At 39.9% G+C, this 27,684-nt stretch overlaps 1 protein-coding gene across 5 annotated transcripts; it reads left to right on the top strand.

Annotated features, from left to right (window-relative positions):
• Positions 1 to 257: 257 nt before the first annotated feature.
• Positions 258 to 27,684, top strand: RCOR3 (REST corepressor 3). Of its 5 annotated transcripts, none has more exons than XM_082307065.1 (12): positions 258 to 483; positions 1,065 to 1,121; positions 6,988 to 7,065; positions 8,648 to 8,700; positions 10,423 to 10,584; positions 10,837 to 10,961; positions 12,508 to 12,586; positions 15,299 to 15,517; positions 17,192 to 17,269; positions 18,053 to 18,110; positions 23,551 to 23,792; positions 24,223 to 27,684. In XM_082307065.1, exons 1-12 carry the CDS (start codon positions 342 to 344, stop codon positions 24,565 to 24,567), a joined length of 1,638 nt encoding a protein of 545 aa, XP_082163191.1. In that variant the 5' UTR covers positions 258 to 341; the 3' UTR covers positions 24,568 to 27,684. The 5 variants fall into 5 exon arrangements, with proteins under 5 accessions (XP_082163191.1, XP_082163190.1, XP_082163192.1 ...); XM_082307064.1 differs by having other exon boundaries at positions 12,508 to 12,604; XM_082307066.1 differs by lacking the exons at positions 258 to 483; positions 1,065 to 1,121 and adding an exon at positions 3,912 to 3,985 and having other exon boundaries at positions 12,508 to 12,604.

Raw genomic sequence — 27,684 nt, 5'->3', positions numbered from 1 at the left:
CCCGCCGGGAGAGCCCCGCGGCGCGGCACGACGGCGGCGAGGCCCCGGTATCGGAGCGGGCGGAATCCTTCCTCCGCGCCGCCGGGGCTCCGCCGGCATCCCCGCCCCCTCGGCTAGATCCGGCCGAGCCGGCGCGGAGGGATTCCCGGGGGCTGCGCGGCGCCGGGGGAGGGGGGGCGCGGGGAGGCGGGGGGCGGTGTGAGGGGGGAGGAGGTGCCGGCGCCGCGGCGGCCCGAGGGGGGGGCGGGGAGGGGGCAACATGGCGGCTCCGTATTAACTTCCCCCCCTCGGCAGCCCGTGCTGCCGCCGCTCTCCCCCCGCTCCCCCCCCCAAGCCCTGACATGCCGGGCATGATGGAGAAGGGAGCGGAGCTCTTGGGGGGCAAGAGCCGGGCAGCCCCCAACGGCACCAAGAGCAGCAGCCCCTCCAACGGGCACTACTCGGAGCCGGAGAGCGGCGGCGGTGACAGTGGCGACGAGCACGGTGCGAGCCTGGGGCCGGCCCCGGGCCGCCCCGCCAGCGGGGGGAGGGGGGTGGCGGCGGAGGCGGCGGGAGGGGCGGCGAGCCGAGCCGAGCCGCCTCCCCCTTCCCCGCGCCGGTGCCGGGGCGGTGCGGGCGCTGCCGCCGCCGCCGTTGCTCCTCCGCCGCTGCCGCCGCGTCTGTGCTGCGGCGGGCCGGGCCGCGGCCGCGTCTGTCGGGGCGGGGGGGGGGGGGGGGGGGGCGCGGGAACGCGCAGCGCGGCCCCGCGGCTGCCGGGCGGCCCCGCGGTGCTTAACGATGGGGAGTGTCTGCCGGGAGCCGCCGCCGTCCCCATTGTTCCGCTGAAATAAACTCCCCCCTCTCCCCCTCCGGCCCCCTCCCCGGCGGTCGTCGGGGCTTAATCCGCGGCGGCGGCGGGCGGGGTGGCGGGGGGGGAGGTGGCTTATTCCGCACGGCCGCGGCGAGGCGGCGGGGGCTCCCGGGCGGCGCGTCCGCCAGCCCGCCCGCCGCACGGCGGTAGCCTGGGAGGGCGCCCGCCCGGGGACACCCAAGCCGTTAATTTCTCTCCCCGCTTTGCGTTGCAGATGTAGGAATGAGGGTCGGAGCGGAATACCAGGCGCGCATTCCTGACTTCGAGCCCGGTAAATCGCCTTTTTTTTTTTTTTTTTTTCTTTTTCTTCCCCCCGGCTGTAACCTGACATCTTGCCGGCGCCGTTCCCGGGGCGGGAGGGGATGGCTTTGGTGCTGGGGTGGGCTCGGCCGGGCGCTCTCCCGGCGGCGGCGGGGTTTGTATTTATTTTGCTTTTGAGCCTTTGTGCGGCCGATGGGTGCCGGCGGCGGGAGGCTGGCGGGGGCAGCATCTGCTCCCTGCGCGCCCGGGGGCGGGGGGGCACCGCGGTGGGAAATTTGCACTTCATTATCAGCCGCGTTGTGTGTATCCGGCGGCGGGCGGCGAAGCAGAAAAAGGCTGGATGCTTTTTTTTTTTCTTCCCCCCCTTCCCCCTTTAACGCATATAATATATTAACGAGGTGATTTAAAAAAAAAACCCTTCGCGGAGGGGTGCTGGCTGTGCCCGGGGCAGGGTGGGAAGCGCTGCGCCCCGCCGGAAGCGGAGCAGACCTGGCTGGGGCGCTGGGGGGGAGATGCGCGGGGTGGGAAACTCCTGCCCCCGGTTTTGTGTGCCGTAGTGGCCTCGCTAGCCCCGCTGTGGCAGCCTGCGCTGCTCTCCTCCGCCTTCCTCACCCCCCCCCCCCCCCCCCAACCCCGCCCTGAGGAATACGCTTGCATAGCCTGGTGCTCGGTTTTAGCAAGTTAATTGCTAGAATGCTGTCTTGCGTTACTACACTGAGCGGTGAGACGGTAGGAGCGTTTATCAGTTTTGCTGTAGTGGTCAGATGAAGCCTATCTACTTTCCTGTTCTCCAAACAGGCTCCATTGGTGTCAGATGATTTCCTACCGGAAGAGGATTGGGCCAGAGCTTCTCACATAGTGCCTCCTAAGGCTGGAGCGAGCCCCTCTTGGTGGGCGCAGGTCCCCACAGGCCAAAGAAAAGGCCGGGGGGAAAGAAAGGGGGAGGGTGGGATTAAATGGATGCGTGATCTTGGCATAAGGGAATGCCTTTCCCCTAGAAAGGAGCGCGCAGTCTAGGTCTCTTTGTTAATAAGACTAACCGTTTACACCCTTTATTTTGACATTGCCTACATAAAAATAAACATAAATAAAATCATCATTTCTAACCTGCAGCCTGGGCTTGTTTTTCCTACAGGCCACTTAAATTAGAAAAACACATAGCAGGTTTTTTTTTTTTTTTCTTTTGATGAAAAGAACTCTTCACCCCTTGCAGGACAACTGAGGTTCTGTGGTTTCAATTTTGTAAACTATATATGCAATAGTATCATTGCGTTTGTAACTACAGAACTAATTTCATGCTCTCTTATAACTAGACTTTTTAGAGCTCCTAAGTGTTCCTGGGGGGTGGAATTCAACTGATGCTTCTTTCCCCAGTAACTACTTTATCAATTTCCTTAATGATGGAAATCTTTCCTTAAGTCTTGTGTAAGAGGCATGATGTATAGTATTGTTCTTCTTAGTGTGTGCATTTTGATTGTTAGGGCAAGAAGATAGTAACTTTTTTTTTTGGAACACCTAAGTCTTATAAAATTTAAAAAAAAAAAAAAGTCCATAAAGCGTAAAAGTACAATACATACCATGTTAGCAGATTGGTTATCTGAGGACATCTCAGCAAGATCTCATGCTTTCATCTGTTGGATTTTTTTTTTTTCCCGATGCATCTTGAGGCATCATTTTTTAGAGATGGAAGTAATGCTGGAGAAAAAGCTGTGATCTTATTGTAGCTACACTTAGATTACTTTTTTTTTTTTGTAGCAAATGATGTAACGGACACTCCATCATACTTCCAGGTTTGCATATATGGACATAGGCACAATCTCTAACTAATGTTAATGCTGTTTGTTCTTGGAATTGTTTTAATGCCGTTTTTTTAGGGTGTACCAGCTACCTTAGAATGTGTGTTTATTTACAGTACTTTGCGTGCTGTATTTTTAACCCGCTTGAAACAAATAGGTGGGAGTAGGGAATCAATGATGAATAAAACTAGACAGAAGTCTAAGATGCAAATTCAGCCCCCTGGTACACACACACAATACTAACATGAGTAGAATAAATACCAATCCTTTGGCCTCCCTTGGCCTGTGTTGAAAAATATTCATAAGCAATGCTCTAAGACAATACGTTGACAAAACATTCATGATCAAAGTTGTGATGGTAGTAAACATTTTTGTTTAACCTGAGTTCATGTATAAAATAAGAATTTTTTTAAAGAAAAAGTGAATCAGCTGTTTGTCAGTGTCTCTTGGAAGAAGTGGATTGTGGTTGGAAGCAACAATTAGGAGAAGTTAGTTTAAACATGCTCTCTTACCCATTCCCCCACCATCCCCTTTTTACAAGCAAGCCTTCAGGTAGAGCTGTAAGGGAAATAGTATTTTTAAGTGTCACTAGGTACTACTGCAATGAGATCAATTTTCTCACTGCAAAAAATGGGTTTAATAAAATAAATATCCTAAATCTCCTTACCTAATTTACTGAGTTAGTAAACCACCTCCCACACTCCAGAGTTTTGTCTCCTCCTGCTGGTTTTCCTGTAGTACTTTATGTTCTTGAGGTGAAATTGTTTCTGCCTGTACTTTCTGACCCACCTATAGATGCAGCAGGATGTTACAAAGCTGGTATCCTTATGTTGCAGGCTGTTTGCATGCTCTTGGAAAGCATAGTGGAGAATGCCATCATTGGAGATGCACCATACTGTTGTGTCATCCGCACATGAGATAACTGCTAGAAACATTTTATTCTACTCAGATTTGGACTTCCCAAAGGCTTTAGTATGAATTTTGCTTACTTAATGCTGAAATACTTATTTCCTATTTACCTTCTTCTCAGGGCTGGGGGGGGCGAGGCTGACAAGAAGAATGTTTTGCACCTTTTAAGGTCACGTATGGAATCCATTTCTGTGTATGTCTGTGTAACTTTTCTCCCTCTAGTCTTCCTATATGAAAACGGGCTTTCTTAAATTGAAATTACTAAATGGCGTGGTGAAGTATATAAAATTTTCCATTTATTCCATGCCGCCTGTCCTCGCATTCCCTGATTTTTTATTTATTTACTTATTTATGTTTAAGATTTCTAGTCCTTTATTTTAGAAATTTAGTTCTTCCTCCTGTTAGTTTCTGTGCTTCTGTTCCTACTCTCAAAGCTTAGTCTTAAGCAGATAATGGTACTTTGTATGCTGGAAACCAATATACTTTTAGATTGCCGTGCTGCCCTGTGATGCCCATATTAAGTCTTGTATGCTTCCAGATTTTCATTTTATTCTCAGTACTTGAAGTCGTGGACAGAACAGCATTATCTGCGTGTACCTAACTTCTAATGCAAAGCTGAAATTTAGAAAGTGTCAGTTTGCTGCTACAGTTTCTCTGTTCTGGAAGCAGTGGAGAGCACCTGAGGGCTGTCTTTAGCTAGCCCCATTTTCTGAGTGGTATCGACAGAGGAGCGCAGAAGCCTCTTCATAAGTGGCTTGAATGTGGGGTTTGGGCAGGGGGAGACTTGTATTTGAGATGTAGCTCATGGTTTTTCCTTTTCTTACTGGCTTACAACTCTGCTCTTCTAACATGCTTTGGTTAACATGTTGCATGGTATTTCCAGCCACTGGCTGTAGTAAGAATGGATCTTGCACATGAAGATCGTGTTGTCCTTGAGATACAACACAGTCTTTTTGGGTGGGGAGTGCTGGTCACTTGAATGCTTGGGGCACAACAGACAAGAAGCAGTTCTCCTAAAGGAGGATGATAAAGGTCCTGCATATGGAGATGGAGGGGTCCCTGTATTGTAGCCATGGACAATCCTGTATTGAGGACAGGCTGCCTTTCTTTGAGCACAGATCTGCCTGTATGCATCCCATCCTTCGTCTTCCTTGCTTTCCTTCTGGCAGCGTGAAGATGCCACCTGAAAGGAAACAGTTGTCTGTTTCCTGCTGGGGAAAAAGCACTGCTTCATAAAGGGGTGTTCTGGTGGGAGCCACTCGTTAGTCACGTGCGGGTGGCACCTCAGTAGGGGAGTGTCACCGCATGCATGATCTTCTGCGGGTGCAAATGATAGGACTCTGAAACTTAAGTTTTTTCACTTTAGTACTTGAATATTCAATAGCTGATAATATCCATGATATCCACTTGTCTGCAGGTGTCTTTTTTTTTTTTTTTTTTTGAAGGAAAAACTGAGGGTATACTCATGTTAAGTTTAGACATTGCTTGCTCACATCGGAATTTCAGGTTGCATTCTCTAATGGTCCTGTTTTCTCCTCATCTCTTAGAGTGGAGTACAGGGTAGCACTCATTTACTTCTGATAAAAGCTGAGTGGGAAGAGAAATGTTGTGCCTGTAACATGTTTGCATTACTCTTCATGAAATACTGCGTTCCTAATGACTAAAAATGGCATGCTTTTTTGTTCTAAAGTAGAATGTTATATTAAGGAATTTGTTCTTATATACCAAAATCCTTTCAGAGTTTAGTACTGCTTATGCGTTGAAACTGGTGCTTTATGAATGTATGTACATTTTTAACTTGTTACAGAGTTTATGGTGTATTTAGGCTATCTCTCTTACACATCTCATTTTGGAAGACGCATGAGTTCTTTTAGTTTTTCTAATTAACTGGTTTTCAAGTTCACAGTCATAATGGATCTAAAGATTGCAAAGATGATAGCAAACACAAAACACTGCCAAACTAAAGAGGGAAGAGCAACAAAACACAGTACATAATTAGAAAGCCCTAAGTTGTTCTCTTTTCCAAAGCATTGATTTGTTCTGTTTTGTTTCCTTCAACAAGATGTAGAACCTAAATATAAAGTGTGGAAGCTTAAAATGGAGTGAAAAGTTATTTGTTTCACTGAATAAAAAAAAAATCTGCCCTTCTCCAAGAAGGATGCAAGGAAAGTTCCTCTGAGGGTGATTCCTCAAGGAATTCATACTGACACAAGTGTAAATGCTCCAATTGTTGAGCAATGTCTTAGCAAGATGAACTGTTGTAAACAAATAGATTGGAAGAGGCTTTATGTAGTAGCATACATTTGTAAAATATTCATGAAAAGTAACTATTAGTTAATGCTTTTCCAGTATTGGAGAATTTCCTTTTCTTTTACAGCATGTTTTTAAAAATCAAAGAGTCTATGATTTAGTGCTTTGTACGAAGTTGCATCAGTATTGCAAAAATTGCTCTGTCCTCCTGATAGGTTAGGTAACTTGGACTGCTTCCCTTGCTACATTGAGGTGGAGGTGAAGCACAAACCAACCAAAAAAAAACCCCAACCCCCCAAAAAAAACAGCCAAAGAAAAGAAGATTACTTTTACATCTAACTGCTTTCTATAGCTACACAAGTTGGTTGGCTATGAATATCAAAATTACATGGCTATGAAAATCAAACTGCCAGAAACAATTATGTTCATCTCTCTCTCATAGTTGTTAGTCTAGTTCCTTGTTGAAAGGATCAGGGATGGTGACTGTATTCTGCCCCCTATCATTGGGGTTTTTGTTTTAAGGAAGCCTAACTTAACACAGTAGATCCTGATACTCCTATGACAGTGATAAATGTTAAAGTACTAATAGACAAATCATAACTTCTGGAGGACTGTTCCAACACAAGTACCTCTAAATTTTGTATCCATGCCAACTTTAGCAATGCGCTTTAATGCTCCAACTGTGGTAACCAGGATCCTGTCTAATATCCAGTTATGATTGAACCTCATAAGAGTAGTGTCAAATTCAGACATTCGATGTCTTAAGGAAATAATGTGGAATTAATGATCTCCGCCCCCCCCCCCCCCCCCTTAGTAGTTAGGCTGGACTTCTTAATATGGTTGACTTGTACTTACTGTCCTGTGAATAGTTGTTCTCTAGATCATATTTATAAATACTGAGACTTACTTGTTTTCTTACAGGTGCCACAAAATACACTGATAAAGATAATGGAGGGATGCTTGTATGGTCTCCGTATCATAATATTCCAGATGCCAAGTGTAAGTCCTTCCCTGCTTAGGAATTTGGATGCTTAAGTATAACTAAATAATTGTCTCTGGTGTGCCTGTTCACTCTTTATTTTACACACAGTGAAACTGCAAATTAGTAAATTAAGCACAAAGCTGCTCTTTTTTATTATTATTATTTCAAGAACTCCAGGGAAAGGAAAGATCACCTTCTCTTATTTTAAGTCTTTGTTTCAAATCATGCTGTCTGTGTTGTATCATCATCAGTGCCTGTGAAACTTTTAGTTATTAATAAAAGAATAAAATATCTAAACATGAGGAACTTGCTGCTCTAAATTTCTAGGAGAAGGAGTTGCAGTGGATAAATTCAGAAAAGATGTGTTGAGGCCCAGTTCAAGGGGAATGCTCAGGAAAAACTGAGCATTTTCTCCCTTCAAAAGTGACCTGAAATACAGGAGTCATCTGACTAAATGTGATCAATTATCTGTCTAATCTAGTTTAAACCTGCCTCCTATGCGAGAACTTCCCCATATGTAATATAGGGGAGTAAACTTTGAGGATGCAGTCATGAGAACCTGGTCCTCTGGACAGTTTCTACCTATTACCTATTGAGAGGTTTGTGTCCCTGTACATTTGAGGAAATACACCTTCTACTACTGCAGAACAGTTAGAAATAAAATGCTCTACAACTATGCTTATTGAACACTCACTTTCTTCATTCCTTTAAGGTACAGTTAACTCTTTGCTGCAACAGTTCATGGCAAGGACATCTCTGGTTTATTTGAATAATAAGGATGTAATTATTTCCTTTTGTCAGTTATGCTTCCTTTCAACTACATTTAGTTGCCACATAATTGTGAACTGTAGAAGGTGAATGGGAAGAGTTTGTTTCTTTAAAAATAAAAAAAAAGTACCCGTTGAAGATCAAAACTAGCAGGACTTAACTGCAAAATGATGGCAAGTGTTCAAGTCAAAGCTGGCTCTAGTATGGCCAAATATGATTTAAAAAATGTTATTGGTGAATTTGATGACCTAATGTTGAATTTTCATATTCTCTATTGAAAACTGACTTCATGCCATGGTTAAAATTAATGTTGGTCAGTGAAAACTGTATTAATATTGAGGATATGCATAATCATTGATCTAGGATCTCTTTACATTAATTTTTAACATGTTTGGGAATACGAACAGCAGAAGTAGTTCAGTTAAATACTAACTTAGGTGTCCGTCCGTCCGTCCGTCCGTCCCCCCAGTGTGTCTGTGTTCTTAGGAGCGGGTTCCAAGAAGGCATAGCCTTTCAGTAACAGCTAGTCTCTGATTTAAATAAATAAATGATGAGCCTCTGTGGCTTTGTTGTAGTAAAAATGTGAAAGCAAGCATCTTTTTCACTGAGAATTAGCTTGTGCAAAAATTTATAAAATTAAATGTTGGATTAAAGACAGTGGGTGTATTATTAATAAAGCTATGAATATATTTAACATTTTGGGGGACCTGGGCCTATACAGTGTATTAAGGCATGGGAAGACTATTTTCCCATGTTAGATGGCTAATTCTGTGTCACCTTATAGCAGAACTAAAAGTACTAAAGAATAATTCTGACATTGCTTTGTTGCAGTGGATGAATATATAGCAATAGCAAAGGAAAAACATGGATACAATGTGGAACAGGTAAGTGCTATGAAATAAGAGTGCTCATTTAAAGGATTTTTTTATATAAAAGTATAACACAACTCATTTTTTTTTCCCTTGGTTGCCATTAATTAACGCTGTTTCTCTTCAGGCACGGCAGCAAACACTGCAGTTAAATGGACCTGCATACAGTTGTGGTCTGGATTCTCTGCAAAAGATTGAGCTCTTTGTTTTCATGACATGCTCAGCTTGTAATGTGCACTTTTGAAAGGTTTGGTATGTTTCTTGATACACTGGGCATGTCATGCAATTGTGTGTGTATATTTAGCTAAAGAATTTCTCAGGAAAGCAGCTTACAAATTTAATGTTTAATATTGAAATTAAAATATGGTACAGTTTTGAACCACTAATTGCCATAGGGACAGCACTGGAAAGGTTTCTTGCATATTTAAAAACAAAAAAGGCAAACCAACTTTAAGTGAGTGTTTTTTCAGAGGCAGGAAAACTGACTCAAATTCTAGGTTTTAGAGTAACAAAAAAGTTCACCTTTTTTTTTTAACAACCTTTAGTCACCATCCTGTAAAAAGTACAGGATAAAACTTTGCTAGTGTGCACTTAGTTCTGTTGCAGTTTTCTTCATAAATTAACCAATGTACGTAAAAGTGAGATTACTTATTGCAAAAAAAAAAATATTTGGTGTGCAAGTGAAAACAAGTTGTATGGTCAAGTTTTGGATGGAAGCTCATAATAGCAAAAACTTGATAGTCAACTTCTATCCGAAAAAGATGCTGCCAATGTTATGCTGTCCAGAATACCTCCAGTTTGGTGATGTTTGTTTATGGCTTGGCTTTTGTTAGGGGAGAGAGGGAACTGAGGGATCTCAAAATAAGTCTACAAAAAACACTGATTATCAAAACAACTTCTGGTACACAATATTTGTGGACTGTTCACAGTGGAATAGAAATTATCTTTGCAAGAGGTGCTTGTCACTTGCTATTTTAACAAGAAAAGAGGTTTGCTGTGTCCTAGTTATTAGAAGATGTGAAATCAGGGGTTTGGAGAGCTGATGAACAACTGGTGATCATGTCTGCGCTCTATGGTTGAAACTGAGTGGATTACATTTCCCAGTTCCCATGCCAGACTTGGCATCAAATCTGTCATTGATTCTCTGGCAGAAAGTCTAATCAGCGTAAAAATCTTTAAGAATATCGAGAAATGAAATTATGTAAGAAAATATGTTTAAATTTCAATTTTTATTAGGTGCACATGACATGGAAGTGGCCGTGCTGTTATTTGTGGATTGGAGAGTTGTAGAAAGACCACTCTCACTTTGAACTTTCAGACTTGCATTTTGGATGATCCTCTGGCTGCTGAAAAGTATTTTTATTTTCTTTTTTGAGTGGGCTGCTAATAAAGGCCTGAAGACCTATAAGGAACTGTGTAGGTGATACATGCTTGTAAAGAAAAGAAAGCAGGTCAGATTTGAGCCTATGAGCCTAGTTCATGCTACTTCAGAATTACTGCTGCCATGCCAACCTTAAATTGTCTAGCTTTCATAGCTCGAATAAAGTACAGATGTGCCCACTCTTCATATTGTCTCCACAGAGAATTTTGTAACCCATAGTACATAGCCAATAAAACTGTAAATATATTTTGAGAAGGGGTTCTGGTAGTCAAATTTTATTTTAAATAAATAAATAGTGGGTTTTTTATTTAACTTGTCTCAACATTTTAGAAAGCTGACTAAATTTCTTTTCAAAGGCTCTCGGCATGTTGTTCTGGCATAAACACAATATTGAGAAGTCCCTTGCGGATCTCCCTAACTTCACTCCCTTCCCTGATGAATGGACAGTTGAAGATAAGGTCCTATTTGAACAAGCATTTAGCTTCCATGGAAAGAGCTTTCACAGGATCCAGCAAATGGTAAAGTAATATTTTAATCACAAGCAGTAAATTTCATCACATCTCTTGGACCTATGGCTTTTTCACTCTAATCAAAAAAGCCTTTCCCCCCACTCTCTTTTTTTAAAAATGTATACAAAATGCTTCTCTTCTTTCCATCTTATCCATGCATTTAAGATATTTGGGTAAAGGTGGTTGTAAATAGAGCAGAATTATAATCTTGGGTGGAATTTTAATTTTAAGAAGTAATAACATGTTAATGAATTCTTCTAGCTTCCAGACAAGACTATTGCAAGCCTTGTAAAATATTACTATTCTTGGAAAAAAACTCGCTCTAGGACAAGTTTGATGGATCGGCAGGCTCGAAAACTAGCTAATAGAAATAATCAAGGTGACAGGTAAGTTTTATATTCTTAAGTAACTAACCAGAGACTGAAGTCTTTCTAGATAGAGATGTCAGAGTAATTTCCAGCCATTATGTTTCAGCGTGAACCATGTTTTTAGGTTTGAGCATTTGTGGTGATGTCTCTGCTTTTTAGCAAGGGGTTTGGTACCTGTTACATCTTTCCAGTCAGTGTGAGTTGTAATAACACACTTGACTGCTTTAATGGATAACTGTAAAAGCAAGGGTTTAAAAAACCTGAAGTCTGGGGATGTGGTTTAGAAAGAATGCTTTATTTGAGAAGTCTAACCCTGTATTACTGTGTGGGGAGGAGAGTATTTTTGTGGGTGTGGGGGTTTTCTGGGTGGTGTTTGTTGTTGTGGTTTTTTTTTTTGTTTGGGTTTTTTTGAACTACAATGGAATTAAAACTGAAAGATCAACCACTGTAAAGAGCTGTAGCAATTAGAATGCCCAAGTACTGTTTATAACAAATCTTTATATAAATATAAATCTTACAGAGACTTAGAACTACTATCAGTCAAAGAGAATTAGAGCTCAAAATAGTTTTAAATTGTCTTGGATAGAAGAGAATGACATTTCCTGTGGTTACTATGAAATTAAAATTATATTGCACTTAGTATACTTGAGTATTAACTTGCACTTTTTAAAAAGTGATTTAATATGTTGAATGTATAAGTAACATAATCATGTTTATATTGGAAAGTATGATTTTACATCTACAGAAAACTGCCTAGCTAGAGCAAAAGGGTCTATTTAATTATATGTTACTGAAAAAAACTCCTGAAATCTAAAATTCGTATGCTTACTTAGTGACCCTATAGCTGAAAAATTACAGAAGAAAACAAGTTTGCTTCTAATACAGCATTTGGGGTTTTTTTTGTAATAACTAGACATTTTTATTGTTTTTTTTACATTCATTTATTCAGAAATTATATTGTGGGAATGACTAGGTTGGACTCAGCTAAACTAATTGTTATCTTTTCAGCCTTTTCTCTTTGATTTAATTCAGCAGATTTCATTTCCCCCCTGCCCCCCAAATTGCTAGATTTTGAGCACTTTGGTGAAAAAGCAGTCCTGTGTTTTCCCATCTTACATTTGTTCCCTTTTGCTCCCCACAGACTTCAGCAAGGGTTTATTCATACACCTGGTGCAGTGGTTTGAGAACTGATCCATTAAAACTAACATGGCAAATGAAAGGTTATTTCTAGCCTTGGTGTAGTTGACCGTGTAAGTGTCCATGCTGGCACAAGTGGTTGAATTGAAGAAAGGTGACAACAAATTTTTGGGCAGTGGTACCAGCACTGCTCAAAGTCATTCTGCAACTGGAGTTTAGGGCTGCTTGTTTATCTTGATAATTATTATAATTTAATGAAGGGAATATGTTTGTAACAGCTCTCTTTTGAAAACTACAAATAACTTCGAGATGACATATACTTAGAGTAGATATTTTAGAGTAGATAATTCTGTCTTACCCTGATACATATTGATATTTGGGGTTAAAAAATAGGTAAAATGACCAGCTTCTTATCGTCTGTCCTCAGTGATGATGACGTAGAAGAAGCTCATCCAATGGATGGAAATGATAGTGATTATGATCCCAAAAAAGAAGCCAAAAAGGAGGTAACAGATAGCTTAACGGTGAATGTCAGTTTGTTTGTTTTCTATGAATGTGTTACTGTGAAGAATATGACTTGTAGTAAAGAGGTTTGGCTTGCAGCCTGCTGAATTCACAGGGGTTCTAGGTATTCAAGGTCTCGACAACTTCTGATTGAAACAAAATTTTATCATATATTTTTGCCATTCTGTGGACTTAAGTGCATCTCTCATTACCTTCACTATCTCCTGAGAGATCATCAAGTTTTGTAAAAGATGTATGCTGTAGCTACTAGGTAAAACAACATTCCCTCTACCTTTGTCTTGTTAATATGTTTACAGTTTTAGTGGTTGTGAATTATTGGAAACTAAATGTTTTGTTTGCATTTTAAAATTAAATGACATTTTTCCAAGAACAACTTCTTTTGTTCTTTCAAAGCCACAGTGAGGTTATGCATTTCAACTAATATGTGCCTTTATTGAGACGCTTTCTACTAATAAATGTAGACAAAACCATTTTTGTCTCCTCTAATGAGCACTGACTGTTAGCTTTACAGATGAGTGCTGTGTTTGGGGTATGTTCAGGTTTTGGGTTTTTTGAGGGTTCTTTTGATAAACATTTATGAACAGTTAAGTGTGTGAACACTTGATTGTTTCCTCGATCAACTTAATGCATTTGTGATGTTCCTAAAATGGTAGAGATCATGCTTCTTGAGAATATGAGAAGTAGTGCAAAACTTCAACGTTCCCATGAAGTGGTATCTAGGATTATTAATAAAACTTTGTAGTTCTACCAAAAATGATGTTGAGTAAGAGACCGATAGGTTGAGATTCCATTCTCAGCTTTGCAGTGACCTTCAATGTATCACTTTATTTAACTGCCTCGGGGGGGGGGGAAGGACAATTACAATTAACCCTTTCTCTAAAAGGAGTTGAGATTTTTATTTTTTTAACATGCCAGGATGTTTTTTTTAGAATTTGAAATGGCACAAGGTCCAATAATGAACATTATTACTTTTTATTCTGCTGTTGTAACAATATTCTTGCAATCTGTTGATTTGAGTTGCTGCCTAAGCCACTTCTAAATAAGGGTTATTTTGTTCAATTTACTTTCCTTAGTTATTGTTTGAATCACTATACGCAGTCCATAATGAAAGTAGTGTGTTCATAGACTTCTAGGACAAACCGGTTGCAGTTTCTGATGAGCTATTTGGATCTACATAAGATAATTTTGTGATCTAGTATTTCTGGTAGGATTTGTGTACTTCTACTTCCTAAGCAAAATATAAACTGAGTAGGCTACTTGAACATGCAGAGCAATGGAAACTTTCTGTTACCAGAGAAAACTAAAACAATCCAAACACTCTAGCTTGGCAAGACAAAAGCTTGAGAGAATATTTTCACTTTAAATCCAGATTGAACAGACAAGACCTGCAATTTCATACTGAAAGAGCAATGCAGAACCAAAAAACAAATAGTATAAATTGGTCAGAAGTAAACTTAACCTTGGGATTTTTAGATGTCGAAGATGTAAGGCTCTATATCAGCTTTCTAAGAAAGAGCAAATATCTTAAGTGCTTTTAAGATTGCCTCTATGAAGTCTGTAGAGTGGATTAAGATGTTACATTAGCTGGGAAGAGGATGTGGCAGAAGGTCAAGCATAGTAGAGCAAAATACTGTTTGCTGATCTGTACTAATGCTACAGAAAATAATAATGGCTGCTGCAATTGGTTTTCTCTTCACTGTGATCAGATGACCACCTCCTCTTAACCTGCACAGGTACCAGCAGAGAGGAGCAGTAGGGACCTGCTTGAAGTAGCAAAAAGTCTGAATCCCATCTCTGTTCTGGTACTTAGCATTGCTTTGAATTGGAAAATCCTTGCAGGGAAAGTAATTTTTGCTTCTCTACTCCTGGTCTGTAGGGAACATACCTGGTTGCTCTATGGGAGTCATGTACATGCAGACTAGCTGTTGTGCAGCAATGTGCATTGAAGACAAAGCTGACATTTTTAGGTGTCCAAACATATCGAAACAGCAGCTACAAAGATTGCATCTCCTTTTTGCTATCCCTTTCCCCTTCAAAAAAGTGAACAACAAAGACTTAAGGCTAAATTACATGGATCTTTATAATGACGCAGAAGTAAATCCATCCTCTCTCTTCTAAATCTGAAGTCCCTACCCAAAGCGAACAGCACTATTGCTTTCCAAGTTAGAGTACTTGCAGCAGGGAAAAGTGTCATCTTGCATTCTTGCCAGTCCTGGTTGACTTCCCCTCATTCTTCTCCCCTGATCTTCACTTGAACTCCTCATATCTGACCAGAAATAAATGTGTAAATTAACTAATTACTTGGTTTAAACACTTTTATATATATAATACATCTATATTTTTTTTTTCTTTACCTTCCATTTACATAAGAGGTTCTTGATTTTTGCCCTCTTTCACAGTATTCAGACTCTGATTTCTATACCATGTATTGTACTTTCAGCCATGTTAGAAAGAAAGGGAGGGGGAGTTTTGAAAACTTGCCTTTCTATGAGTAATGGAGGCTTATCCAGCAAATGACTGGTATGCTCCATCAGCTCATCTGCAAGACTTGGTTTGGATACTACATGCAGAGGAGGATGTTAGCTTAAGTTTTCTTGGTCGCAAATATGACATTACAATGCTATATGATACTTTATTAAAGTTGTATATAAGATACTGTTATTCTTTAATGATTTATTTCTTGTAAATTAAAGGGCAATAATGAGCAGCCTGTTCAGACCAGCAAAATAGGTCTGGGTAGAAGAGAGTATCAGAGCTTGCAGCATCGTCACCATTCTCAGCGTTCCAAATGCCGTCCACCAAAAGGCATGTACCTGACCCAGGAAGATGTGATAGCTGTTTCCTGTAGTCCCAATGCAGCCAACACAATTCTTAGACAGCTGGATATGGAACTAATCTCATTAAAGCGACAGGTACCATGGGTTATTGGTCTTGTTTTGTTTTCATCTCAGATTGTTCTGATTGTAATGATTTTGAAGATTATCTATGAAGATTCTGAAACTTCTTTAATGTGAGTCTTCCTAATTTATTCCACAGTTATCACCAGAAATGCTGGACACTAGCTGACTCGCTATTCTTTGGTTTTGTTTTTTATGTTCTTCTGCTCTTGTGGATAACATGAAACAAGATGACTGCCTTTTTAAAAAAAAAAAAAAAAAAGTGTGTGGGGAATATGGCATGAAAACAATGTTACAGATCTGGGGACAGGAGAAAACTGAAGTCACCTTTGATTTGATTTTTTTTTTTAAACTTTGTTAAAAATATTTGTGTGACAAGTGAGAATAAGACCAATGAAGCAGTGGAAGTTATGTTTATTATGCTTAAAATTGTAGCTGTTTTTCTGGATGTCCTTCCCCACATGCGATGAAAGTTTGGGGGGAGGGAAATAATGGGCCTAGTTATTTCTCTGTTTGAATTGATGAGCTTTCTACTTCTTATTAAATTTAGAAAAGCGTTGTAGTCTTCACCTTTAAGAGGACAATTGCCTGCATCCTTTGCATGAAGAAGTTAACTTTCAGCACTTTAAAGTTGAAACACAGAATCTATTCATCTTCTAAGGGTACAGCAGTATGTGCATGCTTGCTTTCTAGGAGCGATGGGGCTACAAAGTCAAGGCTTATCTGCTGGAATTTCTGCCTCCTTATAGATGGCTAAGAGCTGCCATGTTGCAAAATCATGGAGTGAATAAAGAGTTTTGTGGGGTTTTTGCTCCCTTGTATTCTTTTACAGGAGAAATATGCTTCTTTCTGTCACAGCAGGACTCTGGGGCTAAATAGCATAGGTGGGTTTCACTCTTTAGCCTAAGTGTAGGTGAGTTACAGCCTTGAGGTTGTGTTTCTCTTTTTTTCTTGCAGTGATCTCAGAGACGCAGCCTTTGGAATCTCCCATGAGTTGTCTGCTTTTGTGTCCATACTTAAAGAACACTTGTAATAGCTGTGCACCATAGTATGCAAAACTATTTTCTTACCTATGTTACCTTATGTGCATCACTGTCAGGTTTAAATGGTTAATAGATATGTACATGTACGATTTGGAAGCTCTCTCCTTTTTATAGACTTAAGATATTTTATTTAAATATTTTAAATCATTTCAAGAATCACTCTTAAAGGAAATCATGATGATCTAAGGTCAATAAAAAGCAGTCTGTCAGAAGGAACTAACTGGAAACATCTCGTAAATCTTTATGGGTTTTTTTAAGTGCTTTTTGGAGAAAGAAGAAGTTAATGTATACAGTACATCTCACTTAGATTTCTAAGAACCAAGTTTTATGTCTAGAATATTTTGCATTCTTCTTCAAGAGCATATGCATCATTATCAAAACTTGCTTGTTATGTCCTACTTCTAATATTCCTGCAGACAAACTGTTCTTTTTGAAAGACTGGCTTAAATATTTTTCTCTCCATAGTAAACTGTGCTGTATTTTTTTAATTTTTTTTTTTTAAACAGTTAAAAGTAGTGAAGCCTTAAACCATAATATTTCTCTTTCTAACTTAGGAGGTACACTTGTGGCAATCCTAGTGAAGATATATGTGTAAAGTGACCAACTTTCTTTGTGGAGCTGATTAACTTTGTTGTTTTTGACCAAGGTTCAAAATGCTAAGCAAGTAAACAGTGCACTTAAACAGAAAATGGAAGGCGGGATTGAAGAATTCAAACCTCCTGAGGTAAATCAGAATAAATATTAGAACTTGTGGCCTTGCACTTACATTAGTGGGAAGCTACAGAAATGTGTTTTGCTGCAGCACAGTGTTTGCATTTCGGTAGCCCCTTAAACAGGATCCATTGAATTACATGCAGGGGTGAGTCTGTCTGGCTTCTTTACAAGAAATTAGTCGTAGGCTTTTTTTATGGCAACTGGCTGAATAAAGAAGCATAAGAAACTGGAATGCCATGTCTGTTCATGACTATAGGGAGCTGAAATTGAGCCCTGATATATGGGGTTTTTTCCTATTAAAAGTAGCTAATGTAGATTGCTAGCAGTAAGTTCTATGTTCTGTGTGAAAACATGACTATATATACATTTGGGCATCCAAAGTGAATAATTTATTCAGTTCTCTTTTTGCTTGTTTTAAAGGCTTGGATATGAAACATAATGTGAATGCAAAACACTCCGGACACCAAGTCCTAATAGTTTAGATAAATGTAACTATAAATTCAAATTCCGTCTGCATAAAGATCATTAGCTTGTGCATAAGTTATGATATAGCTGATATTAAGGACTGCAGTAAAACAGAGGAAAAAACTATTGGTGTAGTTCTAAGCTCAAATCCTTAAATGGGATTCCTGTTCATGAAAGCAATCTTAAACTGTAAATTTATGGCTTATAAGCAAGAGATTTTTACCTATGTTACAAAATGCAGTGCAAGTAAAACACATTCTGATGCTCAGATATTTTGCAGCTGTGAAACATTTTAATGATCTTTGTGCCATTTTTCTGATTTTAATAGTCTAATCAGAAAATCAATGCCCGTTGGACCACAGAAGAGCAGCTTCTTGCAGTACAAGGTATGTTAATAGTAGTAGCGACTTGAAATCTGATGCAAAGGATTTGAAGAGGTACTCAGGCTTATGTTTGTCTTTCCCTCTAATGAAAAGCTAAACTTCATCTAGTCTTACAAGAAAGTCACTGGGAAAACAGCAAAACTAGTGAGAATATTTAGGGCATTCATTCAAGCAACATGACACTAGTCTTTCAGTTACCCATATTAAATCTCAAATAGAAAAGCTAAGCTGGGTTTAACAACTGTAGTAGTACCACGAAGTCCCTTCAATGATCTTCTAAATCACTTTACATTAATTTCTCTAGAGTGGAACACTGAAGGAATAGTTGAAGTAATAAAATTTGAAGCAAACATTAAGACGTGTCTCCGTATTCTTTAAAGTAGGAAAAAGCAGAAGTAAAACTGCTATACTGTTAATTTTCTCTGTTCACGAGGGAATAAAAGAGCAGATATCTACCCAGTGGAGGCCTTTTAAGAGTCTGAAGCTGGATATGGATACTTGACTAACAGTCTTATTGGAGAAAAAAACCAGCATTTTCTAGTTGGCTATTGATACAGCTAATTGACAGTTATTTCATTTATATGAAGGAAAACGGACTCTCGTCTTGCTTTAACATGCACTGCCTAATCAAGGAACATGCAAGGGAAATACCTGGAGAGCTTAATGCTGTCTTGAAGTCGCTATATATTGACTCGCTTCTATGGAACATCTTTTTTAAGATAATATAATCAGCTCAGTTATACACATCAGCTTTATTTCTCTGTATTCTTCACCTCTTTAAAATGAAAGATGGAATTTTAGTATAAAACTTTCAGTTGGATCAGGATATCAGTGTAAAGTTGTCAGGTGTGCCAGACCTGGTAATTATTGGCCAGATGACTGAGCCTAAAGTTAGGTTTATTTTGAAGTGTGAATGGAAATGCTGAAGAGCATGGTGTGTCTGAAGTCAACTTACATGCCTCAGACTGGGATTTGCATCTCCAAACTGTTTTCTGTCCTAAGTTCATCCTCTCAGTATTGCTAACATGCTCACTTTTTTATTTTCTTCCCAAATGCAACTGAAGGAGATGCCTATCTTTAATATGGTAGTGTAGTAAGGAGAATGCTTGCTGGAGGGGGGGGGGGGAATCCAGGTTCATTGTGCCTGCCTTAGCATGAAAGGATTCAAACCATCTTGCATTTGCATAGTTTAGTTATCAGAGCTCTCACTAAGCATCAGTTTGGGAAGTGATAAAGAGTGCATTGAGCTTTCGTTAAGCTATGGCGCTATGTGACTGACAAAGTAAATAATAAAACTGGAGCGTGGGCAAAAGAATGAGGGTTGGTGATGACTCCCTGGAGAGGAGTTCTAGTCTTCAGGTCTCTTCTTTAGGGAATGTTTCATGTTTTATAAAGGTAGTCAGCCTCAATACTTTAGGGTGGGGTGAGAAATCAGGCCTTCTGGAAGAAACCTGTTTTCATTGAATTTACATGTGCTTGTTACATGTATTGTTTCCTTTTTCGTCCCCTTCCTTTGCCACCGTATAAAATGGAGATGGGAGAGCACCTTAACACCCAGGGACAAAGTATTCTTATTGTCTCTCCCTTGCCTACTGCCTGGTAGTAGAGTCTCCCTCCTGGAATGAGAGTGCTGTAGGTATTAACCTCCTGTCCCTCAGGCTACGGACCCTGATGTCTTGCTTCAAAATAATTGCTTGAGCTAGTAGACTTATGCATGAAGGAGCCACGCTGTCTTTTGCCCTGACTCTGTTTTTAAAAGAAAGTAGCCAAGGTTGCTGTACTAAAAGCTGCCATAATACGTGTTAGGCTTGAACTTGAACTTGAAGTTGACTTAAGCATGGGGACATGTAGTTTGTACATTTAAAATAGATCTATTTTATCAAATGTATTGATACGTTTTGGCATGTGCTTTTAATCATTTTACAGAAATCATAACCATTAAGAAGGTAGGTGGCACTTCTATGATTTGTTCACTTGAATTCAGACATTAAATCCTACCATGGAAATCATAGAAAGTAGTCTGCAGTAATACAATTTTGGTACTGTTTTTCCTAAACATGAAAAAACTCTTGTCATCTGTGGGCTAATCTCAAGAGATTTGCAGTAACTAAAGAAAAGGTAATGAAAAAACCCACCTTAAAATAGAGCTGAGTGTGTGATCTTAAAAGCAGCGTGGCTGCCCACAGTGGGGTTGTGGACTCAGACTTATGATCTCTGAGCCGATCTTTTGCAGTATAAGTTGTCAGGTTACTGTTCAACTTTGTCTCAATAGTTATTGAACGTAATGGGCCAGTTCATCACTTGAGGTGTTCTTAAGTTACAAACTTTATCTGTGTGTAGAAATGTATGAGCATGATCATCTTTTCAAACTAAGATCTCAGCCATATGAAAATTGCAATTGCAAAAATGTTTTGAGACTTGTTCAAAACAACAAAATTTGAATTGAAAAGCAGTGCATGACTTTCATAGCATTGCAGTGGAAAACAGCTGGGACAACCGGCATCTAACTCTATGTAAGGGAGTTGCCAGGAGCACTGTAATCCCATCACAGTGAAACTGCAGCTTTCATAATCTGGAGGTTGCCATTAACTATTTCTGCCTCATTGTGGTGCTGTATTATATTGCTTTGGACCCAGGCTAATGTTTTGTTAGCAGCGTTAAGCAGCGTAGACAGCATCAAACTTGAATTTATGAATTTCTCTTGAGTTAGACATGCAAGATGAAACATTGTAATAGTGAGCACGCACATCTTCAAGTGCACCTTTGCAACTGGGCAAAGTTTTGAAGAGCCTGAAGGACCCCCATCATCAGGGCTACTTTCAGATGAGCTGGGAGAAAGACATTCATACATGTGAAGTGAGGCTAGGCAGTCATCTTTTGAGCTTCACTTTCAGCAACCTACTAAAATTATTCAATAACAGATTAAACCCTCTAGAAATAATTTGGGTGGTGTTTAGCACAGAGTTTGTAGAAGGATGTGTAAGTAATGTGCACCAGTTTGAAAGGGATGATGAGTTGGCATTAACTCTTACAGATATGCCAGCACCTTACGCATAAAACTTTCATAAACATGTATTGAACTTCCTCTGTTTCTGTTGCAGCTTAAAAGGGTTCTGCTACATCGTTGTGTAGAAGTCATGCTGGTGATGCTAGAGCAGTACTACATAACGCTCTGAAAAGAATCCAAAATGAGTAGTGTTGTGTGTAGCTAAACGAAGGAAATTTTATTTTCCTTAGATAGTTCTTACAGTTGGGCTCTCAGTGAAGGCAAGATACATTGTTTTCAAGCTGTTTGCTTGGAAATAGGCTTTAAGACCTTATTTTTGACAGCTTCAATTGAAGTTAGCCAACAGGCTTAGTCGTTTCGCAGATTAAGGGGAAGGAAGAAGTATAGACAGCACAGTAACAGAAAAGGCTGAAATCAGTAAAAGTCTGAATTAGGTTTCAGACAAAAATGTGCTTTGTTCTGCTGGGTACTTTATTCACTTGATTAATTATACAGAATGTTAGATAAGTTGCAGTGGACATTTAATGATCGTTATAAATTAGTAAGGGTGGTAATGGTAGGGCAATCAAAGAATATTAAAACACTGGAGGGAGTGCTCAGTGGGCGCACGCAGCTTTTAAGGAGTAGAGCTGATACCTTGTACAACTGATAAAGCACAGAGCCACATCCCTGTCTTCGCTTTGCCTGGATACATGCCCTCCCACATGGCTCTGCGAGGTCCCTTTGTTTTCTTTTCAAGGTTCTTGCAGTCAGGATAGTTGGATTCTTTTGTGTGCCCCAGAAAAGATCTTCAATAATGTAGCTGGGCTCTTGACAGCTGCAACATCAGCTTCAGCTACAGAAATTGTTATTATCCTAGAGCTGAACTTTTCTCTTAAATTGCAGTGAGTGTACATTACCACATCAGAAGTGCCTATTAACGAGGAAAGTAGAAAAGAGCAGAACAAGCTGAAGGTCATACTTTTCACAATTAGGTTGAAAAGTAACATAGCTTTCAGATTTGAAACAACTCTCCCTTTCTGAATCCTTTGCTTCACTTTCTGAAGTGAGGCATGAATTTCTCTTTCTGTAATGAGACAGAGTGCCTGTGCTGTAAGCACTGTAATATGTTCCAAATGAGTTTAGTTATCAGGAGCTTCACAGAAGGAGTCAAACTGTAATTCACTCGTGCATAGCTGAGAGCAAAAAATTAGCCTTCCGTTTACTGAGCCTGGAATAAAACTCTGTTTTATTTCTTCTAGTCTCCAAACTTTTGGACACTTGTGATTAAAAATATACTTTGTGCAGCTAAAAGCTGTGGTTTAGGATGCTGGAGAGTTTGAAGTTTGGTTTTTTTTTTTTTTTTTTTTTTTTCCTTAAGCAGGAGAGAGGAGGAACTAGACACATACCCTAAATGCAACAGAGAAAATCCATAAACTTTAGATTATAGTTCCAATTTTAGGTTAAAAACTACAGAATGCTGTACTCAAGGGGTTTTTTTTGTGTTATATGCAAATGTAGTTTTAGAACTTCAAAAAGCACATGCTGGGATTTTTGGAAAGGACAAGCAGCATTTTCTTGTGAAGTGCTTGTAAACAAGAGTGACCTACTGATGTCCATATGAAAATGAATGAAAGGAATGATGCAAAGATCTTCTGTCATGCTGCTTCTTGCTGGGGGATTTGATCCTGGAGGCTTGTGCTGGGCTGTCTTATAAACAGACACCAATAGCTTATATTCCCCAAGGTGGTTGTCCCAAAACCCCAGATTCTTCTACCCAGCTCAAATGGTGAATGAAAGCTTTAAAGACTTTGTCAGGTGAATGCTTGCCGGTTGCTCTTCATAGCCTTAGTAGAGCATGTCACAAGTGGAGGAATGAGCAGTATATCGTGACTTACGGAACTGTGCCCCCCTGTTCTCCCCTGTGCTTGGTCCAGTAGCTACTGCCCTCTACCACTCCTGCTGCACAGGTTGTGGGCCAAGAAACATCTGCATGCAGCTGGCACGGAGGGAACCTATAGAAGCCGTCAACATTTGTCACTTGACATTTCTAGTGTTATACCCTGTTTACAGCTGTACACACATGCTCGGTCACCCTCTCTCCCCATCTTGAACTTGTCTTGGGCTTCTGCCCTTGCTGCAAGCACACTGAAGGATTGACTTTATTCATCACAGGCCAGATCTCTGGTTTCAGGTTGGGAGGCTTGGTGAGTAAGCTAGGATCTTTAAGAAGAGTGGGTAATGACCTTTTAATAAAGTTCTTGATTTGTATGTTGATAGCTGTGCAATTAAAAATTATTTTGTTTTAATGGAAATTGAGGCCTTCTCCTAATTGAGAAGTCCTCCTAATTAGTGAGTCCTTGGTTTGCAGGTCCCATAGGTTCTCTCTATAAATACATCACACGTAGCTGTGTCTGACTGATTCTTCACAGCTATGTTATTTACTTTGCCTTCCAGGTGTCCGAAAATATGGTAAAGATTTTCAAGCTATTGCAGATGTAATTGGCAACAAGACTGTTGGCCAAGTGAAGAACTTCTTTGTAAACTACAGGCGTCGGTTTAACTTAGAGGAGGTATTGCAGGAATGGGAAGCGGAACAAGGAACCCTGGCTTCTAATGGTGATGCTTCTGCTTTAGGGGAGGACACAAAAAATACTTCTAATGTGCCATCAGGAAAGAGCACTGATGAAGAAGATGAGGTGTGTTTTGTGTACCAGAAATAAGTAAGCATGGGTTGAGGAACAGCATTTTATTTAGTGATATAATGTAAGGTTAACTGGTGTGGAGTGGCAAACCACATTCTAAAGAATGATGATGAGCTTGCATAGAACTTCAGCCAATGTCGTTAACCAGCTGGGAGCAGGACTGCACCTTTCATAGTGACGATCACGTTACTGTTTTATTGTTAAAATACAGTTCTTGTTCTAGAAAGAAGACTCTTGCTTCGTAAATATTTTTAGTTCTGCTGTCTATAATGTTTTGGTTGGTGATTTCTTTTCAGTAACTTCTCAGTTTTTTGTTTTTGTTTTTTAAATGCTGTTTCCTGTGTAGTGGACAGTGGCAGCCCAACTGCATCGCGTTCTGGCTGGGACGGCTGTTCACGCAGTCTTGTCTTTGTCCTTTGTGCAGGCACAAAGCACTCCGGCCACTCAGTGTTTAGGCCCTTCACCTCCAGCACAGGCATCTGCTCCAGCACCTACCGCTCCCATGGCAACTTTAAATCAGCCGCCCCCGTTACTTCGTCCAGCGCTTCCTGCTGCTCCTGCTCTCCATCGTCAGCCTCCGCCACTTCAACAGCAGGCGCGATTTATTCAGCCAAGGCCGACTCTAAATCAGCCTCCCCCACCGCTCATCCGCCCAGCTAATTCCATGCCTCCTCGTCTAAACCCAAGGCCAGTGTTAACCACGGTTAGCGGCCAGCAGCCACCCTCGCTCATTGGAATTCAGACAGAATCCCAGTCCACTCTGCACTGAAGAAATAAAGCGGAATTATGCTAACTCCTACATTTGAAAAATTATATCAATGTACTTTTTTTTTTCCAAATAATGAAGGGGAGAAAAGAGCAAGCCTTCACAGGTATCAGACCAGTTTTACAGAGGAGCAAGCTAATAACTAGAAACGGAACCACGTGAATGACCACCTGTATAAAAATATTTTTATGTCGAAGACTTGTACAGCAGAACAATGCCTACAATACAGCCCTCCTCTATATGAATAACTGTTGAAGGAAGCTAACTTCTTAAATGAATAAATGTTCAACACACCAAGATTTTGTTTAACTGATTTTTACTCTATTTATTTTATTACAGTTCTTTGTAGTCAAGCATCTAACTACAGGAAAGTAGTCTGGCAAATCTAGGAATAGGTAATATTGTAGGAGACTTAAATGTAGCGTTGGGTTTTTTTGTGTGTGTGTGTTTTGTTTGTTTGTTGTTGTTTTTTTACTTTTTAGTGCAAAAAAAAAAAAAAAATGGCCTTCGGGTCAGAATTTTTGGCCCTGTTTAGATAACAGTAGGAGCATTTCACGCACTTGTAAAATGTAGGTGTTTCTTCTCTTCATGTTTTTCCCAGAACATTTTTTCTTGTTTAAAAAGGTACTGTCTTATTAAATACTCCTCTGAAAGAGTATTCTGAAGACTCAGTGAGCTATTGTACCAAACTTACTAAATCTCACGCGTGTTCTACTCATAGAAGTTAACTGAAAACAGGAGTCCAGTTCCCTGCTGCAATCTCTCTTGTGGGCTGGGGTGGAGAGAGAGGCAGTAACTCCCACCACCCAGGGGGATGACAGGAGAGGAACCATATAGCAAGAACCATTAATTTAATTTGTTATTCCACTAATTCTTCTAACTTAAGTACAGTAGAATTTCATTCCTCTGAGAATGCCTGTCTGCAGTTCACACATATTAGATCATTGATATCTTGCCTAAGAATTAATGAGTGAAGTATAGAGGCTGATGGTGGTAGGAGAATATTGTGGCAATAGAGTTACCTGCTGCTGGCCCAGTCTTACTGTTAAATGATTATTTCTTGATTTCTGCTATTTCTGGTGGAGTTATTAGCTGGGTTGAGGCTGTTGGGGGGGGGGGGTTGGTTGGTTTGTGTTATTGATTAAGTAAAATCTGCATTTAGGTATTAATTATTGTTTCCAAATTTTAGGAGATTGAAAGGTTTTCTTTCCACTGCATTCATTAAACTGTTCTTGTCTGAAACCTTGATTTATGCACAGCAGTGTTTTGGGGGGTTGTTTTAGTTAGTGTTTTTGTTTGGGGTGGTTTTTTGTTTTGGTTTTGGGTTTTTTTTAAAGTAGATCCCTCTACCCTCCAAGTAAACCAGGCTGCAAATTTGGGTAGCAGTGTTTGAAACTGTGTGATCTGAATCAAACTATTGAAAAATATTGCATTCTTGACTATGTAATGACATTCACATTGACTACCATACTATTGTAGAAAATTATTATTGCTTATAGCTGAAATGATGTTTGAAAATCCTTTTAAATCCATTCTGTTATTAACTAGATTTGCCCTTGACTAAAATGAGACTTTATTTGAAAATGGAATGTGCTCTCCCCAGGCTTTTTCACAGATAAATTGAATGGTCTACCGATCAGTTTAGCAGCTGGCCTAAGTCTTTTTTCATGTGCAAAGGGAAGTTCTTATAGCATCAGATCCTATTTCATTTGTAAATCTAGTATTGAAGTTTGATAGTTGTGGCCTGACTTGCAGTTAAGGTGTTGACCTTTATGGTTTAGTTCTTCATTTAAAAACATTTCCAGACCAAACTTGAGAGACTTTCCTTTCCGAGCAGCTTTCACTAGTGTGCTGAGGCCTCATACAAAAGGTCCTTTTTACAGCTTTTCTTTTGCATCAGAGTAGATGCTTAGCCACTACGTGAGCATCAGATGACCTCTCGTCTAAAAAAAGCAGCATTGTAAAACAAGCACCGAGGAGTTCATGGTCACTGAAACTTGTGTTCTGGGAGTCCTAAGTGTCCCCTCACCAGCTACGCACAAATCTGGCTGCTCTCCAGCCTTTAAAACTGATACAGAACTGACCTGGTACATTTTGATATCCTAAGTATCTCAGTTTAATTGTTAACAGTGATAGGATACATCTTCAGGATTTCTTTTTTCGTTTGTTTGGGTTTTTTGGGGGTTTTTGGTTGTTTTTTTGGTTTTTTTTAGCATTGAGTCTCCCAGGTGTGTGTATTGTACCTTTGCTAATTTTTGTCTTGTCTCTTGTCGATAGACTTCAGTATGCAGAATGTTGGGTGTTGCAGTACAGTTGGCCACCACCAACTGCTATAAAGCTGTTCAGTACATTGTAATTCCGTTTAATCTTGTTTAAATATTCTATAACTGGGCAAAGGTGCTGTATTTGAAGGGGGGAGGGAGGGTCAGAGATAGGTAGTATTTCTTAATTTACATACGCTGTAGCACACAGTAGGGAACTCCTAGCATTTGTAGTACTAAGTAAGTATGTACATAGCAAAATGTCTTTATTGTGTGCTTTGCAGAATATGTGCATACAGTTTGCACGTCCTGTTTTTGGGGGGTAGGGTTTGTTTTAAGCAGTGTTTGCCTGGAGAGTGATATGCTTGCTGCTTAATCAAAGGATTAAAGTTTCAAAGAAATCTGTGTCTTCTATTTTTATGTACCTTGTAATGGTCTAATATGTTAGGGCCCTTATACTGTGATTCTCTTCTAAATTCATTTATATTTTTTTAAGAATTAGAAATAAAATTATACAACGGTGTTGATTTCAGTGGGGAATTTCTTTTGCCGTATCTAGTCTCCTGTTTTGTAATGTAGTAATGAACTCTGACTTCAAGGTTGGCTTAATTTTGTCACTTTAAAAAAATGTAAAATGTTTGCACACTAAAGTTTGGCAGAGAACGTGTATCCTACATTGTTCAAAGCTAATGTAACTCTACAGCTTTTTGTACAGTTTATTTTAGTTAATAAAGCAAAACGGTACTAAAAAATGACAGATTTTACAAATGCAAGGCATAATCTGAACGACATGTCTTCTAGGAACAGCACTTATGGATGTACAAGAACTATCAGATTTAATTGTTGCACTTTAAATCAG

This window comes from Platalea leucorodia (genome assembly GCF_965183815.1).
Source record: "Platalea leucorodia genome assembly, chromosome: 3".
Lineage (NCBI taxonomy): Eukaryota > Metazoa > Chordata > Aves > Pelecaniformes > Threskiornithidae > Platalea > Platalea leucorodia.
Note: the sequence above shows the minus strand (reverse complement) of the source record. Positions and strands in the feature narration are given on the sequence as shown.

Excerpts from the sequence above, each read along its gene's own strand:
- RCOR3 (XM_082307064.1), top strand. The coding sequence starts at position 342 with ATGCCGGGCATGATGGAGAAGGGAGCGGAGCTCTTGGGGGGCAAGAGC. Across the intron at positions 10,585-10,836 it reads TTCACAGGATCCAGCAAATG|CTTCCAGACAAGACTATTGC; the intron begins GTAAAGTAATAT and ends GAATTCTTCTAG. Across the intron at positions 15,518-17,191 it reads TAATCTCATTAAAGCGACAG|GTTCAAAATGCTAAGCAAGT; the intron begins GTACCATGGGTT and ends TTTTTGACCAAG.